This window comes from Sphaerodactylus townsendi, linkage group LG10, assembly GCF_021028975.2.
Source record: "Sphaerodactylus townsendi isolate TG3544 linkage group LG10, MPM_Stown_v2.3, whole genome shotgun sequence".
Taxonomy (NCBI): Eukaryota; Metazoa; Chordata; class Lepidosauria; order Squamata; family Sphaerodactylidae; genus Sphaerodactylus; species Sphaerodactylus townsendi.
This window is the reverse complement of record NC_059434.1, coordinates 78,156,680-78,177,505: the sequence shown is the minus strand read 5'-3', so window position 1 is coordinate 78,177,505 and position 20,826 is coordinate 78,156,680. Positions and strand designations below refer to the sequence as shown.

At 47.9% G+C, this 20,826-nt stretch overlaps 1 protein-coding gene across 3 annotated transcripts in view; it reads right to left on the bottom strand.

Moving 5' to 3' along the window:
• Positions 1–20,583, bottom strand: part of TMEM150C (transmembrane protein 150C) — a 38,289-nt gene extending 17,706 nt beyond the window's left edge. The window contains exons 1-4 of one of the 3 annotated variants that reach the window (XM_048509605.1): positions 20,444–20,583; positions 11,882–11,946; positions 3,331–3,425; positions 2,075–2,204 (exon numbers count right to left, since the gene is read on the bottom strand). In XM_048509605.1, coding sequence (XP_048365562.1) covers positions 2,075–2,204 — 130 coding nt within the window. In that variant the 5' untranslated portion in view covers positions 3,331–3,425; positions 11,882–11,946; positions 20,444–20,583. Of the gene's footprint in view, positions 1–2,074; positions 2,205–3,330; positions 3,426–11,881; positions 11,950–20,443 lie in introns of all 3 variants that reach the window. The other 2 variants (XM_048509606.1, XM_048509607.1) reach the window with 2 other exon arrangements.
• Positions 20,584–20,826: the final 243 nt, after the last annotated feature.

Here is a 20,826-nt window from a genome sequence, read left to right as displayed (position 1 = left end):
GAATGTGGAAAGGGGAGGAAAAAATATCATCAGTTCCCTAGAACAGGGGTCGGGAACCCGTGGCTCGCGAGCCGCATGCGGCTCTTCCGCCGCTGTTCTGCGGCTCCATGAGCCGAGCCGCTGGCCCCATCCTTGCCTGCCCTGCAGGCAGCAGGGCGGGCGCATCCATCGCCCGTGGCTGGCTAGGCCGCGCCATGAGCTTTGCCTCCTGCCCGCCCCACTGGTTGCGGGGCGAGTGTTCTCCCGGTGGCCGGCCAGGCCGAGCCGCCGGCCCCATCTTCGCCCGCCCTGCAGGCAGCAGGGCAGGCGCATCCATCGCCCACAGCCAGCTAGGCCGTGCCGCGGGCTTTGCCTCCCGCCCGCCCCGCTGGTTGCAGGGCCGCTGGCCCCATCCTCACCTGCCCTGCAGGCACGGGGGGGAGCGGGCGGGGGGGGAGCGAGCAAGTGGGTGGGAAAGCGGACGAGGGGGGCGTGCGAGCGAGTGGGGGGGTGAGCGGGGTGTGTGTGAGCCAAATGGCTCTTTGAGGGGAAAAGGTTCCCGACCCCTGCCCTAGAAGAAGGGGAAGAAAAACACCACGCTGTGGTGAAAATGAAAACCTTCAAAGTCAACAGAAAACCTAAGAAAACAAGGATACTTTCAACTCGTGGCAAAAGCTTAACAAGTGGCAATCATCACACATCTACAGTAATTGTGACCTGACAACAGCCCAACCTGTGACTATGGAATGCCCATACAAGTCCGGCTGCCAACCTCCAGGGAGTGCCTGGAGATCTCTTGGAATTAGAACTGCTCTCGAGACAAACAGAGATAGGTTCAATGAATTGTCAAAGGCTTTCACGGTAGGAATCAACTGGCTGTTGTGGGTTTTTGGTCTGTGTGGCCATGGGCTGGTAGTTTTTACTCCTAATGTTTTGCCCACATGCATGGCTGGCATCGCCAGAGGCATGGCACGGTAAGATGTATTTACACAACAGCTACAGTAGCTAGAGATCAGTTCTCCTAAAGAAAATGATGCAAGAAGAAGAAGAAGAAGAAGAAGAAGAAGAAGAAGAAGAAGAAGAAGAAGAAGAAGAAGAAGAAGAAGAAGAAGAAGAAGAAGAAGAAGAAGAAGAAAGAGAAAGAGAAAGAGAAAGAGGAGGAGGAGGATGGATTTATACCCCACCTTTCTCTCCTGTAAGGAGACTCAAGGTGGCTTACAAGCTCCTTTCCCTTCCTCTCCCCACAACAGACACCTTGTGAGGAAGGTGCAGCTGAGAGAATTCCAAGAGAACTGTGACCAGCCCAAGGTCACCCAGCAGGAATGTAAGAGTGCGGAAACCCATCTGGTTCACCAGATAAGCCTCCGCCACTCAGGTGGAGGAGTGGGGAATCAAACCCGGTTCTCCAGATTAGAATCCACCTGCTCTTAACCACGACACCACGCTGGCTCTCTGAGAAGGTGGACTGTATGGCACTATACCTTGATGAGGTCCCTCCATTCCCCAAATGCTGCCTTCTTCAGGCTCCAGATCTCTAGGAAGTTCCCAACCTGGATTTCGCCATCCTATTTACAAAGGAAGGGGACTGAATACAGCAGGCCTATGCTCTACAGGCCAGACATTTCTTATAGATGCATCCCCAAAATACGACTGTCACTGGACCAGAAGGTACCAAAATACCATCAAAGAAGAGTGAATTTCTTGACATCGTCTCAGACACAATTCTGTCCAGCAGAGGAATTCACAGGAGTACCCTTTATGCAGAGGAAATGGCCCTAGAGACACCGTTTTGTGGCTTCACCGCACAGTGCTGTTGTAACTACTAAATACCTGGAACCACAAAGGTAAGGGTTAAGGTACAAGTCTTCCTTCCCTACCTGGTCCTGACCAGGAAACAATTGCATGGCACTTGCACATAATAGGCGTCAACTATGTGGTGCTTTTTAAATTAAACACTACAGAACTGCAACAAGACGAAGCCACAGAAAAGTAGCTCCTATACCAGGTTGTGGATACAACTACCCCAGGAGTGGGGCTGTAACCTGGAATGGGGGGCATCACAGTAGGACCCAAGCCCGTTGTGGGGCAGACTCACATGTAAGGCACGGACCCCGCCGTCTACTTGTTGGAGGTTGGGATGTTTCCACGCAATCCTTTGGCATCTCAGTGGCTACTTTGCGGCCTTGCGTCCCGGCCATTCTCTTTTTTCCAGCGCTCTCTGCCATCTGTGTGCATTCAGGTCAGGAGATCACAAAGTGCTCTATGACTGGGAAGTCTCAAAATTGAAACCTTCCTGCCCCAGCGATCTTTTTTCTGTGCTGGAAAGTTTAATCTGGGGTTGGGGGGGGGGGGGGGGCTGCTGCTAATGGCTTCCTTGTACCACGCCCCCCAGTCAGAATATGGGAGATGGTTGCAGATTGTGTGAAGGAAAATGCAAGCCATTTAGCTTCCAAATAGTAGGCCTCAGATATGCAGGTCCGTCCAATCAAATACAGCAAGCTGCTTTTGATTGGCTGCCTCCTATAGGCCAAAAGGTAAACAAGTCGTCCATTTGACAGGTATCTGAGGAAGCGTGAATGCAAACGAAATTGGCCATGCCAGCAGGGGCTGATGGGAATTGTAGTCCATGAACATCTGAAGCACCAGAGTTGGACACCCCTGCCATAGTGTTCACCCTCCAAAGCAGCCATTCTCTCTAGATCTCTTTCTCCTGGAGATCAATTCTAATCCCAGGAGATCTCCAGATGAGGCTGGCACCCCTGTTTCCAAGGTATTGGGTCGGCGTACATGACACCGACCCAACCCTCCTGGGACCGTTTGCACGAACGGTCCTGGAAGCTACCGGGAAGACGGCGCCGCACCGCGCCGTCACCTGATCGACTTACCTTCCCTGCGACCATCCGGCGCGTAGCCGAGGCCAGGGGACACGCCCCCCTGCCCTGCGCGACCGCTCCGGAGTCACAGGGCAGGGGGGGCGTGTCCCCAGGCCTCGGCGACACGCCAGACGGTCGCAGGGAAGGTAAGTCCATTGGGAAAGGGGGGAGGGATAGCGCCTTCCAGCCGCTGTTTCCCAAAAACCTAGCTTGGGGAGCGAGGTTGGGAAACAGCAGCTTCGCGCCGCTTGGGAGGAGCGAGGGCGGCGCGGCTGCGAAGCAGCTGTGCCCCCCATGCGAACAGCTCCCTGGGGACGGCGTTTTTGCCGTCGCCAGGGCGCTGTATTTGGCCTGTGCGGAAAGGGCCCAACACACCTACCCACCTGAGCCTAGTCCCAATTTGAGGTAAATTCTAACTCTGTTAAACTTCTCCCTTTTATTCCAACTCTACAGTCTTCTCCCTTTTCTTTCCACTCACCTTTCCTGGTGCGTCTCTGTCTTTTTATTAGTTTAATCCTGTAGGCAGGGCCTGTCTCTCCTTACAGATGTGAGCCGTTTTGGGGAGAAAAGGGTCTGAAAATCAGGATATAAACAAAACACAAAATAAAATAAGCAAAGAAATTAAAGGGGGGGAGGCTCATTCTGGTCTGCTGGGGTGCACTCGCTTGTGGGACCACTGCCTCCTGAAGGGGTTATGTGCTGTGAAATCAGACCTTCCATATGTTTGGATTTTTCTTCTGCTATCATCAAATAGGGACAGGTCTCAACTGGAACTCTCCTTCTTGGAAGGCTTAACTTTCCAGCCTGACTTGGAGTCGTCCCAACCTTCAGATGCTGGGGAAGGTCTGGGACCAACTCACTCCAGTTCCTTCTCCTAAAGGTCATCCAGACAGCCAGTGGGATGTAGGGGACAGGGTGGTGGGCTAGGACCAGCTTCCAGGTGATGGCTGGAGATCTCCTGGGATGACCACTGATCTCCAGGAGAAAGGAATCAGTTCACCTGGAGAAAATAGCCACTTTTGAAGGTGGACTCTAGGGAACTATATCCCACTGAAGTCTACCTCCTCTCCAACCCCTCCCCACCTCAAACTCCCCTCCTCAGGTACCCCCCAAATCTCCAGGTATCTCCCAACCTAGAGCTGGCAACCTTAACTAGGACCCTGGGCATCTTGTCTCCAAATTCTACAGTGGAAGTTCACTGGGTGTCTTGGGCCTGTCGCTAATTCTCAGCATGGCCAACCACACAGAGTAGTAGTAGTAGTAGTAGTAGTAGTAGTAGTAGTAGTAGTAGTAGTAGTAGTAGTAGTAGTAGTTGTTGTTGTTGTTGTTGTTGTTGTTGTTGTTGTTGTTGTTGTTGTTGTTGTTGTTGTAGTTGTGAGAAAGTGGAAGATGGGAACGGTATTCTGAAGGGGCTTTGAGTCCCAACTGGAGATAAAAGCAAGAGTGCAGATGCCCCACCTCCAGACATGCTAACAGCAGCCCCGTATCTTTGGTTCCACTCTTCTCCAGAGGACCGGCTTGCTTGAGTCAACAAAGTTTTGGTTCTGACCTTTAAAGCCATTTGGGGCCTCGGATCTGCATACCTAAGGGACTGACTCTCCCTGTATTGCCCCGCTAGGCCCCTCCGTTATTCGGAGGTGGACCTGCTGGTGATCCCTGAGCCCTTTGGGGGAGGGCAGTATATACATTGGATGGATGGATGGATGGATGGATGGATGGATGGATGGATGGATGGATGGATGGATGGATGGATGGATGGATGGATGGATGGATGGATGGATGGATGGATGGATGGATGGATGGATGGATGGATGGATGGATGGATGGATGGATGGATGGATGGATGGATGGATGGATGGATGGATGGATGGATGGATGGATGGATGGATGGATGGATGGATGGATGGATGGATGGATGGATGGATGGATGGATGGATGGATGGATGGATGGATGGATGGATGGATGGATGGATGGATGGATGGATGGATGGATGGATGGATTAGGGAATCACAGCTATGTTAAAAGCCAACTACCCTGTTTCCCCGAATATAAGACACCCCCGGAAAATAAGACGTAGTAGAGGTTTTGCTGAAGTGCGAAATATAAGGCATCCTCCAAAAGTAAGACGTAGCAAAGTTTTTGTTTGGAAGCATGCCTGACGAACAGAACACAGAAATATAAGACATCCCCTGAAAATAAGACATAGCGCATCTTTGGGAGCAAAAATTAATATAAGACACTGTCTTATTTTCGGGGAAACACGGTATTATGGTAGGATTATATAGATGAGGAAGGATGGATGGTGGAGCTCACTTTGCACTCAGGGATGGAGGGTTACGCTTTGCTCTATTAACCAAGAGGCTAGAATAGTCCGTTTGATAAACAAGACTTTAACCGCCTGTGCAAACAGCATTCACTGATCAAATGCATGAAGCAAGAATGGAATGGCCGGGCAAGAGGTGGATTGCAGCCACTAAAGTGTTTGTTTACGTCATGCACCAGATGTTACGTCTTTGGTAGGGATAAACTGAACAGCTAGGAAGTTCTGTTCGGGAACATTTAACAGAACCCAGAAGAGACAGAATTCATTCAAGCCATGATCTGAAACAGATTGTGAAAGCCAGAATGAATTCAGCAACCCTTTCACAGAGACATCTTGGAGACATGTGCAAGCCGCAGGAAACCAGTCACCCAATCAGATCTGACCTGGCCAGAATATGTATTAGTTTCAGGTGGGTAGTCATGCCAGACAGCAGCAAAAGAGATAGGTTCAAGTCCAGTAGCAACTTAGAAACCAGCAAGATTTTCAAGATAGAACTTTTCAAGAGTCAAAGCGTTTTTCGTTAGATGCTAGAAAATACAGGGTCCATTCTAGAAACAATTCTACCCAACCAGCATTCTGAGGTCCTCTCCCAGCTGAGTTTGCTCTACGGGATGGCCATAGTTACATCGTACAAACAGGAGAATAAAGAAAGTAGTTTGGAGCGATTTTGCAACTGCTAAGATAGTACAGTCATGTGAGGGCATGCCATTTTAGAGAACCCATGGGGAAAACCCCTTGTCTGAAAACACCATTGTGTCACCACCACGGGCAGTGCAATTGTAAAAACATTTTCCTGAGAAGAAGACTCACTGAACAGACCGGATTAGGATTCTGAATAGACCTGCTGAGGATTACTCTGTAAGACTGACACTGACGGAGGACATTATCATCAATATTTACCGAGTTCTCAAAGTATTAAAATATGTGGACGCATAAACCCAGAGATCTGGGCTATAGACACACAAGATCTGTCTACAAAACTGAGAAAAGCTCCAGGTTTGCAGAAAAAAAATCTGAAATCTTATACAAACACATACATATGGGGATAAAATCACCAAAGTAATACAGCCCCCCCCTTTCCCAAACCCTGCCCTTTCCACATATCACCCCTGAATTTCCAGTAATTTCCCAACCCACAGTTGGCAACCCTATGTTTAAGTGGGCCCTAGCTTAAGCTGACCAGACGTCCTGCTTTTAGCGGGACAGTCCCGCCTTCAAACAATTTGTCCCGCGTCCCGCGGGTTATTTAAATTGTCCCGATTTTTGGGAGGCTGCCGCACTGTCACAGGGCGGGAAACGGCAAGCCCCAGAAGGCAGTGCGCTCCTGCGGCTGCGCGCTCCTGCGGCTGTGCGCGTGTGCACGGCCGCCTACCCCCCGTCCCAGTTCACAAAGGTGACCATCTGGTCACCTTACCCTAGCTATTTAATTGGATGGAGGCCTACCATGGCAACACATACCACGGTTTATGCTCTTAGTGGCCACTGCTAGGCAATAACAACAGCATTGCCAGCCTTTGTGCATTGGTTTCTGTCTTGAAAAGATGATTCTTCCCTTCCCCTACAAATTTGGCAGGCTTTGGTCATTAGGGTTCATGACTTCGGATAAGATGGTAGGTCTCTGGAAAAAAAACCTGAACCACTCAATTCAACCTAACAGAAGATGGTGTTGCTGAAGGCCTCAGCAACTGGAATTAGCTGATAAAGAGAATCTTAGTTGACCGGTTCTCTCTGATTCCTGCAGTTTTCTGTGGACTCTCCCTTCCCTTCCACATTTTAGATCTCACAAATCTGGAAAATGGTAATTCTCAAAGTGAAACAACCAGCCCCATCTTGTTCCTTCACAATCCCACATCTTATTAGATTATAGTAGAGTACAGACTTCTTGTTTTATTCAACTGAGCTCCTTCTGTTCTTAAAGACCCCCTGTAATCCACTGGAAAATGATGTACCAAGCAAGTTTTCTAACTCGTGTGTATCTTAATCCAATACATTTTTCGTTTTGCTTGCATGAGAAAAAGTCAGGCTTCGCAGTGTTTTTTTCCAAACAGAACTCAAGCATGGAACATCCCTTCCCCAAGAGCGCACACACAAACACTGCCACCAAATCATCCAGGAAACGTGTTATTTTTGTACCATATGAAAGCTTGCATGAACTCCCAATATTGCATGAATTCCCAATATTTTAAAACACTTCCTTTTACAGTCAGGTTTTGTATTGAAATGTATAGTCCACCTTAGATTACAGTTAGCTTTATCAAGTCTTTGAAACAAACAAGGAAAATGCTAAAATGATAAGAACCTCACTCTGCTAATCAGAGATGGAGATACACATATCAGAAGGGCACTGTCAAGGTCTCTTTAATTAAAATACAATGTAATCCATAAAACCATAGAACGCTTAAAGCACACAAATTAGAATATGGTATAAAATCCTATTCAAGGTCTTTCAGAGTAAATGAGTCTTTTAAACCTGTTGGAAGACCCACACAGGTGACATAACAAACCTCATGGGGCAAGGAGTTCCACAGTTTATGGGAATCTGCTTTCATATTAATCCCCATCAAACACACCTGTGTGATAATACAACTCCTAATAGCAAAGCACCCTTAGATAACCTCAGTTCTTCAGTGCAGGACAATGGTTAAATTGCAGTCTCTAATCTGGGGAACTGGGTTTGATTCCCAACTCCTCCAAGTGAGTGGTGCACTCTAATTTGGAGAACCGGGTTTGTTTTCCTGCTCCTCCACATGAAACCAACTGGGTGACCTTGGGCCAGTCACAGTTCCCTCCAAACTCTCTCAACCCCATCTATTTCACAAGGTGTCTGTTGTGGGGAGAGGGAGGGCAGGTGATTTGAGGTTTCTTCAAGTAGAAAAAACCAACCCTTCTTCTAATTTGGACTTGACCTGGTTTGAAGATCAAAAACAGCACTCCAGATTGGGCTGAGAAACATACTGGAAGCCAGGGCAGATAGACGGAAAGGGTTAGTTTTCTCTACCTTTAAGGAATCTCAAATCACCTGCTCACTGCTGCTGGCTCCAGGTTACATTTTAGTTTCCCCAATACAGAACCTGGTGACGCTTCCAAGCTTCCTCAAAGGAAGACCCACACAGAATGCATTACAGTAGTCAAACATGGTTGCAACCAAGGAATTTGGGACCAGATCACAATTCTCGAGAAGTCTCTTTTGCTGAACCAACTTCAGTGGGTAAAAAGCATCCCCTGCTACTTCCGCATATCCAGGGAAACAGATAAATCCCAGATTGCAAACCTACAGTGGGAATTCAACCTCGATTAAAATAGGCTGTATACAGTGGTGGGATCCAAAAATTTTAGTAACAGGTTCCCATGGTGGTGGGATTCAAACTGTGGCATAGTGCCAATGGGGCTGGGCGGGGCACGACGGGGGCGTGGCCGGGCATTCCTGGGCGGGGCATTCCTGGGCGGGGATGTGGCAAGGACGCAGCCGCTGTGCCAGTCCTTGGGCAGGAAACGAATGCACGCAGGCGCAGGCTGCCACGCACGCCGGTGCACCTCCTGCTAGACTGCTTCAAGTTCTGCGCGCTACTGCTGAGAGGAGGGGCGTAACTAAGGCAAAAATCACGTGGCAAAATCACCAATTAGTAACCCCCTCTTGGCACACACAAATAATTACCATATATACTCGCGTATAAGTCGACCCGCATATAAGTCGAGGCACTTAATTTTACCACAAAAAACTGGGAAAACTTATTGACTCGCGTATAAGTCGAGGGTGGGAGATGCAGCAGCTGCTGGTGAATTTCAAAAATAAAAACAGATACCAATAAAATTACATCAATTGAGACATCAGTAGGTTAAATGTTTTTGAATATTTATTTCAAAGAAAAACAGTAAACTGGCTCTGTAAGTGGAAAAGAGGGTCAACAAGAACAATATGGTCTCAACAGTAACGTTAAAAGTACAAAAACCTTAGCTCAATCAGCAACCAAGCTAAAACACAGGAGTTAAAATCCTTCAAAACTGGATTCCTCATCATCATATGTATGTCCAAATGTAACCCAACTTAGATTTTAAGAGGGATATTATCAGAAATGGAAAATCTACTATTAGCTTCCATTGTAAACAATGGGGGATGGGGCACCCTTTTGGGGATCAATAACTTTGGATCCCCTGACCCAAACTTCACCAAAACTGGCTGGTATCATAAAGAGACTCTCCTGATGAGACCAGCCAGGTTTGATGAAGTTTGGTTCAGAGGGTCCAAAGTTATGGACCCTCAAAAGGGTAGCCTCATCTACTAATAGCTCCCATTGAAAACAATGGGGAATGGGGGCACCTCCTTTGGGGGTCCATAACTTTGGACCCCCTGAACCAAACATTACCATACTTGGCTGGTATCATCAGGAGAGTCTTCTGAGGGTACCCTGAAATTTTGGTGCCTCTAGTATAAAAACTGCGCCCCCTGCTGGCCGGCAAAGTAAAAACACACACAAAAATTTAATGACCCGCATATAAGTCGAGGGGAGCTTTTTCAGCATTAAAAATGTGCTGAAAAATTCGACTTATACATCAGTATATACGGTAGTAACCTACTCTTAGGAACCTGTGAGAACCCGCTGGATCCCACCTCTGGCTGTATACCTATTTCCAGACCGGTTTTACACCCAATCCACAGCACTTCTGCTTTATCTGAATTGAGTTTCGGTCTTCTCATTCTCAACTTTCTTTCAGGACTCCTAGCCACTGCTTTAGCACACTGTCCCTGGAACTGGATGGAAAGGTGAGTCAGGATTGAGAATCATCCAAACACTGATGCCCACAGACTACGAAGTTCTGCATGAGCTCTCCTAGTGGTTTCACAAACATCTCAAAACATGTATTGTCGAAGGCTTTCGTGGCTGGATTCACTAGGATGTTGTGGGTTTTCCAGGTTGTATGGCCGTGTTCCAATAGCATTTTCTCCTGACGTTTCGCCTGTATCTGCGGCTGGCATCTTCAAAGGAGCTGAAGTCAGGAGAAAATGCTACTGGAACACGGCCATACAACCCAGAAAACCCACAACAAGCATCTCAAAACAGCTCATGTGCGGCTTCTTGAATTTGAACTGGGTCACCAGCAAGGCACTAGTCAAGAAGAAGAAGAAGGAGGAGGAGGAGGAGGAGGAGGAGGAGGAGGAGGAGTTTGGATTTATATCCCCCCTTTCTCTCCTGCAGGAGACTCAAAGGGGCTGACAATCTCCTTGCCCTTCCCCCCCTCACAACAAACGCCCTGTGAGGTAGGTAGGGCTGAGAGAGCTCTGAGAAGATGTGACTAGCCCAAGGTCACCCAGCTGGCATGTGTGGGAGTGTACAGGCTAATCTGAATTCCCCAGATAAGCCTCCACAGCTCAAGCAGCAGAGCTGGGAATCAAACCCGGTTCCTCCAGATTAGATACACAAGCTCTTAACCTCCTACGCCACTGCTGCTCCTAGTGAACTATTGAGGGTTGTGTGTTTGGCCATACAGAGAACGCATCTTCCAGGCTGAATTAAGCACAGCCTCTCGAGTCTCCACCAGATCTCAACAACTTTCTATAAAGTTCTTTCATGTCTCCTGCTACCTGAACCTTTCAACTGGAGATGCTCTAGGCTGCTCCGTGGCCTCCCCCCTCCCACAGCCCCAGCTGTTCACCTTTTTCTCTTTTTTTCCCCAAGTAATTTTTATGTTATCGACAAGGAAGTACAGAAAAGGAGAAGAAAGTGAAAAGAATTTTAAAAATGAGTAACCGTGGTCAAGCATAACAATAAGATAGAAAGAAAGGAAGATAGAAAAGAACAAACAGAAGGACTGTTTCAAAGAGCACGACGACTCACTCACACGGCTGGTTCTGAATTTTTTCAGAACTAGTGGGACTAAATCAGAGGTGGGATCCAGCAGGTTCTCACAGATTCCCGAGAGAAGGTTACTAATTATTTGTGTGTGCCGAGAGGGGGTTACTAATTGGGGATTTTGCCACGTGATTTTTGCCTTAGTTGCGCCCCTCCTCTCAGCAGTAGCGCGCAGAACTTGAAGCAGTCTAGCAGGAGGTGCACCGGCGTGCGTGGCAGCCTGCGCCTGCGTGCACTCGTTTCCCGCCCAAGGACCGGCGCAGCGGCTGCGTCCTTGCCACAGCCCCGCCCAGGAATGCCCCACCCCCGGAATGCTTGGCCACACCCCCGCTGTGCCCCACCCAGCCTCATTGGCGCTACGCCACAGTTTGAATCCCACCACCATGGGAACCTGTTACTAAAATTTTTGGATCCCACCACTGGACTAAATCCAAACCCTTCTAGTCCTGTCAAATTTGAGTCCCTCAATATCTGGGAAGGCAAGAGCTAAGAACGTGTTTTACAGCTGGCAAAATAGCCCCAACAGCAATGTGTAGTTCTGGAAGAACTCAAGAGACTTCACCGGAGCAAAACACCATTCCACCAGAAGTTTACCAGTCCACTCTTTCTGTTCTGCCAGGTCTCTGCACTGACCGATATGGGGTGGCACAAATCCTAAAGGGGAGGCCGCTTGTGGCCCTAAAGACCAAGAGAAGCCAAGAACCAGAGATACGTCCACGCCCTCCACTTTATTCCGCCAGTACTTGGCAACTGCTTGGGAGACCTTGCCAGTAAACCAGGCTTGCGTATCCCTTTGACCGGCGTCCAAGTTACATTAATTAGCATCAGGGAGTTAGATGCAGAGGAATAAACTCACCTTGAAGCATCCAAGTGCTGCAGCATATATGGTCTTTCCTGGAGGGTCCGTGCTCTGCTGCCAAACTGCTTGATAGAAGACAGAGTGTTAGTCACAATATCTCAGGTGTGACCTCCAAGAACAACGCAGCACGTGCTCAAACCTGATGATGCTTACACAATGCGGAAAGACAAGAGAGATACGCCCCGCCCCTGTTCTTGTTACTCATCCAGTGTCGAAAGACACCGCTGCCTGGTCTCCTTAGCAAAGGAAAACTTGGCTTCTTTTGGAGCTGATTCCCAAGTGTTCGCTAAGCACTAAACGCATGACACACGGCACACTGCCACATTTTAAGATGCCAGTTGTGAAGGTGGCATTTGTGCCCTCTCAGAGCCATTTGAGAGCCAGTGCAAAGTAATGGACAGAGTGGCAGGCTAGCACCCTACCTCTACTATGGAAGTTCACTGGGTGACATTGGGCCTGTCACAACCTCTCAGCCTGGCCTACCTCATGGGATCATTGTTAGAAAACAGAAGAGGGGAGAATGGTGCTGTAAGTCACTTGGGGCCACAACTGGGGAGAAATGCAGGGTATAAATAATAAATAAACATACAGTGCAACCTCGGTTTTCATTGGTTTTGGTTTTCATCGATTTTTTTCAGTGAAAATTTGTCTCGGTTTTCATTGATTTGCCTCAGTTTTCATCGATTTTAAGTAAGGTGCAGGGGTTTGTGGAGAAAAATCACCTGGACAAAGCTGTTGCAGGCCGTGTCTGCAACTTGTTTAATGTCTTGCCCCATTTCAGAGAAATCTTAAAGAAGCGTCAGAAACAGACCTCTTTGGACAGCTTTCTGGTGCGACATTGGTCCACTGGCTCTGAAGCTGGTCCCAGTGTTATTGTTTGTTACTGTTTTCAGAATTAAACACTATGTTTATTCACCGAAAAATTAGTTTTTGGTATGTTTTTTTTGGAGTGCCTAGAACGGATTAATTGGATTTACATTGATTCCTATGGAAAAGTTTGCCTCGGTTTTCATCAGTTTCAGTTTTCATCGATCCTTTTCAGACGGATTACCAACGAAAACTGAGGTTCCACTGTAAATGCAAAATGTCACCCCAAGACCTTAGATATCAGATACCAAATGTTTTAGATTTAGCAAAGTTTCCACCTAATTTATAATATTGTGAGGATCTTGCAAAGGGTTCAACTAACTGGACTTAGCACACTTAAGTTCTGCAAAAATCAGCATTACATAGTGGTTAGTGTCAAGACTAGTATCTGAGAGACCTAGGATCAAATTTTTGTTCTCCCAGGGAAACTGGACAGTCATTCTCACTCTCTCTCTCAGCCCAACCTACCTTCAAAGATTGGTTTTCCAGTGCTGTTTATCATCATGGTGGGAAAAAGTGGAGAACCTAGAAGTTACCTCTGAGTAACACTCTAAGAATCCCCCAATCTCTATGGTAAAGACTACAGAGAATTCAGGGGATTCCTAGAGTATTACCCATCACTTTTGGGTTCAGATGCAATTCCTCTCCACTTTCTCCTGCCAAGATGATCAGCCTCAACAAATATGTGAGTGGATTAGAAGGCATCTGGATAACCAGGTTTTATTCCCCACTCCTCCACATGAAGCTTGGTGGGTGAGCTTGGGCTAGTCACAGTTCTCTCAGAACTCTCTCAGCCCCACATATCTCACAAGGTGTACGCTGTGGAGAAAGGAAGGGAAAAGGAATTTGTAAGATGCTTTGAGACTCCTTATGGTTGAGAAAAGCAAGCTATAATTCCAAACTCTTCTTGTTGCTGAAAGGTTAAAGATGGGAATAATGATGTCAGCTACTTTGGCTTTCCATTGAGGAGAAAAGTGGGGCATAAATGAATAAAACAAATTCAGGCAGAGGAGCCGATCTATAAAATTGGGACACGGCATACAATCGGCAGAAGAGCCATGCGACATTGGAAAGTCCTCCGCTTTGATCTCACAGTCTCAAGAGACCTTGACCAGGAGTGCTGAAGAAGATACCTGGATTATCTTCTGAGGTGGGCAATCACAATGCCATGAGCCAGACGTAACAACTAGGGCAGGGGTCTGCCACCTGCGGCTCTCCAGATGTTCATAGACTACAAATCCCATAAGCCCTTGCCAGCATGACCAATTGGCCATGCTGGTAGGGGCTGATGGGATTTGTAGTCCATGAACATCTGGAGAGCCGCAGGTTGCAGACCCCTGAACTAGGGCAATGTAGTGTAAGGCACCTTGGCTCCTTCTCTGAAGCAGAAAGGCGGGGCAAGGATATTTTAAATGAAAGCAAGAAGAGGGTTTTCTCCAGCCTTGCAAAGCTGAATTCCCGTTTGGATTTTTATGGCTTCCAAAATAGCTGCTGGAAAAGCTGTGTCTTTAATTTCCCATTCTTGCAATAGCTTTTCCTGCCTTCTGTAATAAGCACCGTATAAAAAGGATCAGAATTCATCTTTGTATATGCCCCAGCTGCCCATATCTCTCAGGGTCCGTTTCTATTTGCTGATGAGCTCCCCTCCCTGTTTTTGCCCTCGGGCTGATCTCTTATGCCAATTTCGTTTATGGGGTGTATTGTTGAAGGCTTTCATGGCCGGAATCAACTGGCTGTCGTGGGCTTTCTGGTGGGTTTAGCTCCTAACGTTTCACCCGCATGTCACGGCATGTCACGGTAAGATGTATTTCTCTTCACAGCACATGTTATTGTGACATGCCTCTGAAGATAGCAGCCACAAAACGTCAGAAGCTAAAACCACCGGACCACGACAGCACAGTCTGGAAAACCCACGACAGCCAGTTTGCTCTTGTGAACGGCTACAGTTTTTATTTACATGATTTGTATCTCACCTGCCTCCCAAGCGGGAACCCGAAGTTGCTTACATCTTTTTCCACTCTCTATTTTATCTTCACAACAGCCCCATCAGATAGCCTGAGCTAAGAGTGTGTGACTTGCACAAGGTCACCCAGCAAGCTTCTGTGGCAGAGTGGGGATTAGAACCCGGTTCTTCCAGATCCTAGTCTGACACTCTAGCTATTATACCATACTGCTTCTCCAGCTGATGTGGTTCAGAGGTACAACCCCATACTGCACTCATGTGATTCCAGCAGCTGAATCTGCAGGTAGGGTGGCCTGCAACTTCTTTCTAACGCACATGTGAATGCCTGCACCCGTACAAGGAAAGTCATCATATTGTTCACAACAGCTGTTTCGCACACAGAAATGATATATGATATGCACATATATTAAAATGTACTGGATCAAACAACAACGATTTATAATCAAGGGTGGCTAATCTATGGTGCTCCAGATGTTCATGGACTACAATTCCCATCAGCCCCTGCCAGCATGGCCAGGTTGGCCACCTCTCATTTATATCTTTGAGACCGCATCTCGCCATTTCGATGTTTTGATCCTCTGAAAGGAATCTTCCGAACCCCCACCTACTGATGGGTTTCTTGGCCCTCTGTCCTTCCATTCCGAAGATTTACAAACCCAGACTATACCCCTAAACCAGGGGTCCCCAACTTTTTCGAGCCTGTGGGAACATTTGGAATTGTGACACAGCACAGTGGGCACAGCCACAAGATGGCTGCCAGAAGAGGTGGATAGATAGATAGATAGATAGATAGAGAGAGAGAGAGAGAGAGAGAGAGAGAGAGAGAGAGAGAAATAAAAACCTTTAATGGCATAATTAAAACAGCAACAATATAACAGCAACAGTGGCAACACCAGTGTAATAAATACAATATCCAGTACAGTTATAATTGTTTGCTAATGACAGAGCACAAAAAGTTAGCCAACGCTTCCAATACACTTGCAGATCCACAATCCAGCATAGTTACCAGAATTGATATATCAGTATTATCACTGGGGGGTTTTATCCACGGGTCAAGATATTTATTTCTGGCTAAGCTGTGTAACGGGCAATGTAATATCACGTGTTGGATTGATTCTTCATAAGCTGAACTGCAGGGACAAAGTCTTTCATTAAAGGGCACTTTCTGTATTCTACCCTGAGTGGTAGCTGAAGGGAGAATATTGCACCTGGCAAGAGTCAGAGCTCGTCGCAATTTGGGTTCTAAAACCAAATGGAAATATCTAGGCATGGTATACCGTTTTAACGGTATACCCAAGTGCAAGGGAGAGAAGCATTTATTTGCCTGCTGCATCAGGTAACTATACTCGAGATCATATAATCTCTTTTTGATAGCTTTAGCTCATTGGCATTCATTAAAGCCAATGCGTCCAATGATAGACCCATTTCATGGATTTTCGCCTCAACAAAGGACCACCACTCAGTTTTGGCTATGAGAGAAAGAGCCTGATAGGTAAAACTTTTGTGGCAGTTGTTAAAGCACAATCGTATCCAGAATTGGAAAGTCATGCACCATGCTCTTGTATGGAGTAAATGTTGGCCCACCTCCAAATAGACTGCAGCATATGGGACTGAATGAGGTAAGCTGAGCATGCTATAGAGAAAGCATGACTGAACTCTTTCCATGTCACAGGTCCATGCTTGTATCCACAGTGGGATTCTGTATAGTAATTGCATGGTGGTTTTAGAATTAAATGCCTTAATGGCAGCAGGTACAAATTCATGGCGTTTGGTGCGAAAATAGCGACTGATGGTTTGCTTGATTCAACAGCCAATTTCCATTGGGTAACCCAAGAAGAGTTGTAATTAAAGTGGAGACCCAAGTATTTAAAATGTTTCACCTGTTCCAGAAGAAGAAGAAGAGTTTGGATTTATATCCCCCCTTTCTCTCATGTAGGAGACTCAAAGGGGCTTACAATCACCTTGCCCTTCCCCCCTCACAACAAACACCCTGTGAGGTGGGTGGGGCTGTTCATTGTTTATTGGCCAACTGAATGGTCTCCAAGAACAAGCAAAAACCATTATTTTTGACTTTGCGAAATTAAGCGTCAGGTTATTATGACTACAGTATTCAACACGTCGTGCCAGTAAACGTTTCAAGCCAGGTTTTGTATGGGAGTGTAATATAGCGTCATCAGCATATAATGTTTGACACCCCTGTTAATTGGTACGTGAGAACTACATATACCATCAGGAGAGCATTTGACTTGACAGGTAGTATTATGATGTAAGGCCATTACTAGTGTAAGTAGCCTTCTGTCAATTCCTAGGTTAACCAGTTTTCTCCACAGTAGGTCTCTGGAGATAGAGTCAAAGGCCCCCTTTAAATCCAAAAAGGCCACAAACAGGGATGATTTGCTTCCGCTAGTGTATTTTGTGATGAGAGTCCTATCATTTCAATAATACCGTGATCCTTGTGTTATGAAGCTGCCAAAACAAACATTTTTTAAAATCTGCACAGCCAATCAAATTCCCTCAGAAGCCTTGCTGGGCAAAAGCCTTACCTGGCCCTAACCACTTCCTAAAAACACTTGACAGGAGTCAGAAAAGGTGCTGGCGGTCACCGTGTCGGGGACCCCAGCACAAAACAAATAATTGTAAATCTAACATTTTCTAACAGGTAAGCACAGTCTGGAAACGTTTCTTTGCCAGAGGGCAAACATTTTCAGACTGACTTTTCACAAAGAGTGAGGCTATTCCACTCCCTCACTCCAGAATCCAGCTGCACTCAAGAATTACATAATATAATGCGTTTATATGTTGTACACAAAAAAACAGAAACCTCTTTCCCAAGAAGACGACGATCAATATACGGTACAATGTTGGTTCGATGTGTTTGTATGTATTTTTAAAGAGTTCCTCTTTTCAGAGAGCAACTGAAGGGTATGACCAAGGAAAAATCTTTTTTTTTTTGTTCAGCAAGGCAGACAAACTCTAGGACGTTGAGGAATAGGGGATGTGTTGCGGGGAGGGGGGGCTTAATCTGGCAGAGGCAAAGCAGGCCAACTGCAAAATAAGAATCACGGTGCTCTTTAGATGATGGGCCACATGTCCGTCTAGGGGTGATGGTGGAACTGGAAAGTGCCATCCGGTTCCAAAATAAGAGAACTGGAGGGCATCCAGCGAAGCTGATGGGTAGTAAATTCAGGATGATAAAATGAAATAGTACTTTACACAGCAAGTTAATGAAATGTGGAATTTGCGGTCATAGGATACAGTGGCGACCACAGGGTTTTCAAACGGAATTAGACAAATTCTTGGAGAATAGGCCTATCGGTGGCTACTACCATGGTGAGAATAGGCCTATCGGTGGGTACTACTGTGGTGATGGAAAGGAACATCCACTTCTACACGCAATTGACTCCTGAATACCAAAGGTAGAAGGCAATACTGGAGGAAGGTTATCTATGCCCTCTTGTTGGCGCTCCAAAGGAACTGGTTGGCCACTGTGTGGATGTTGGACTGGATCAGTGGTTCTCAACCTTCCTAATGCCACGACCCTTTAATACAGTTCCTCATGTTGTGGTGACCCCCATCCCTAACATTTATCCATTTTACAGATGGCGAACACTGATGCAGAGAGTCTTAGGCGACCCCTGTGAAAGGGTCGTTCGACCCCTAAAGGGGCCCCGACCCCCAGGTTGAGAACCACTGGTCTGGATGGACCACTGGCCTGATCCTGCAGGGCTCTTTTTATGCTGCTATGATTTACAGCAACCCCACAAGGTTTTCAAAGCAAGAGACAAACAAAGATGGTTTGTGATTGCCTGTCTATGCATAGCGACCCTGGATTTCCTTGGTCTCCCATCCGAGTACAAAACAGCTTCCAAGAAGACAAGCCTGGACTAGCCTGGGTTATCTAGGTCAGGGTGACCTAGACGAGGCCTGAAAGATGCTATCCTCTTAACCTAGAGCTATCTGACTCAGAAGAAGAGGGGTTTGGATTTATACCCCACCTTTCTCTCCTGTAAGGAGACCAAAGGCATCTTCCACGCTCCTTTCCCCCAACAGACACCTTGGGAGGTAGGTGGGGCTGAGAAAGTTTGGAGAGAACTGTGACTAGCCCAAGGTCACCTGGCAGGCTTCATGTGTAGTAGCGGGGAAACAAAGTTCACCAGTTAAGAGTTCGCCAATCATGCAGAAGAGTGGGAATCAAACCCGGTGCTCCAGATTAGAGCCCACTGCTCTTAACCACTACACCACACCGGCTCTCCTACAGTACCGCATCCTTGATTCTTAATGGGGGAGGGGGGCACCGAGGCAGGAAGTTTATACAGGAATAGCTGCCGATCCTCTCCTTGGCAAAAAATAAAAAACGGCACTTGGGGACGCAATAAGGGGAAATCCTGTCCCTCTCATTTGGCAGGGACCTGCGTGGGATTGCTCCCGGTCTCCTCACAGCCCCAGTGAGTACACCGCCAGTCATCACAAAGAGGATTTTGGCAGTGAAACTACAGATATTATGCATCTTCACAAATATGCAGGACCACACTTAACCCATTCCCCCGCCCCCATCAAAAAAAAAAAAGACTGAGCAAAATTAACATTATTACAAAGGATTATTACAAAGCCAAGTCCAGTCAGAGATCAATAAGATTTTTTGGGCAGGAGCTTTGGAGCCAAATCTCTCTTTGTCAGACACCAAGGGGGCTTTGACCCCTCAAAAGCGGCACCCCCACAACCTTGTGGACAGCTCCACAGTGAAGACGGCAAGCATGCTTCTTTGGCTGCTCACCAACACGGTTGCCCTTTGAAATGATCAGAGTGGTCTTTTAAATTGACTGTCACACGCTGTCGAAGGCTTTTGTGGCCGGAATCACTAGGGTGTTGTGGGTTTTCCGGGCTGTATGGCCGTGTTCCGGTGGCATTTTCTCCTGACGTTTCGCCTGAAGATCTGAAGATGCCAGCCACAGATGCAGGCGAAACGTCAGGAGGAAAATGCCACTGGAACACGGCCATACAGCCCGGAAAACCCACAACACCCTAACCATCACATAGATGCAAAATTTTAAATTGAGCACATGGGCAGTAACCCCTGTGGTTTGGAACACACATGCGGCACAAGGAGGCAATAAACCGGGCCGGGGGGGGGGGGGGGGGCATCTGGGCCATACTGTCAAGGAAGGATGCGTCGCCCAAGCAGGTAAACGCCAAAACTGGGGCATGCATCCCAGTGACGCTGCTGCTGCAGTTTGATGGCCAGATTCCCAGCCAGGGGGGAGCGCGGGGGTGGCCAGGCATCCCTCCACATGCTTGCAAATAAAGGCACGGCAATAAAGGGGGGGGGGGGTATTTTGCCGAGCTTTAGAAAGAGCCAGCGAAGGCGGAAGGATGGCCGGGGTTTTCCACGTCCTGAGTAAACGGAGATAAGGCTGCGCGCGTGCAAACGGAACAGCCCAGATTGTATTCTGTGCAAAAGGTACAATGGAGCATGCACGAGATGTTATTCTAGAAAACCGAAAACCTTGCAAGAAGCAGCATCGGCAACGACCTGCGGAGGGAGAAGAGGAGGTCGCAATGTTGCAACCCCGGGGCCCCCCGATTTGCAACCCACCCCTTTGCAATGAACCTCCCGCCACCTTTCCGGGTCCGCATGCGTCTTGCAGGGGCGGGGGCGCGGGCGGCGGGTTGCAAAACGGAGGGTCCGTGCGGGAGGAAGGAGACCAGGGAGCCTTCGGGCAGCCACCTACCGACTGTAGTGGGGCGGGCTGGGGGGGTCCGGCCCGCAAATCCCCGGCTCTGTTGCACCTGCAGGAGACCTGGCGGGAGGAGGTGTCTCCCTGGGGGAAGAGGTGGGGCTTGCTCACGGTTGCAGCCGCCTTGGGGGCTGGAGCGTCCCGGGGGGTCGGAGACAAAGAGCTCCGGCTTCTTGTGCCTCGCTTGCAAGCTTGCAAAGAGGAGAGGGAAAGGGGGGAGGGGGCGGCACACCCGAGGAGGGGAGGGCGAGAGTTGGATCCTGATAGGAAGAGGTGGGTGGGTGGGTGGGTGGGGACAGCCTGGCCCTGCGAGGCTCCTTTGCTGGAGAGTGCCAAAAGGGGAGGAGAAGGAAGGAGGGGGGGGATTTGCACGGCTG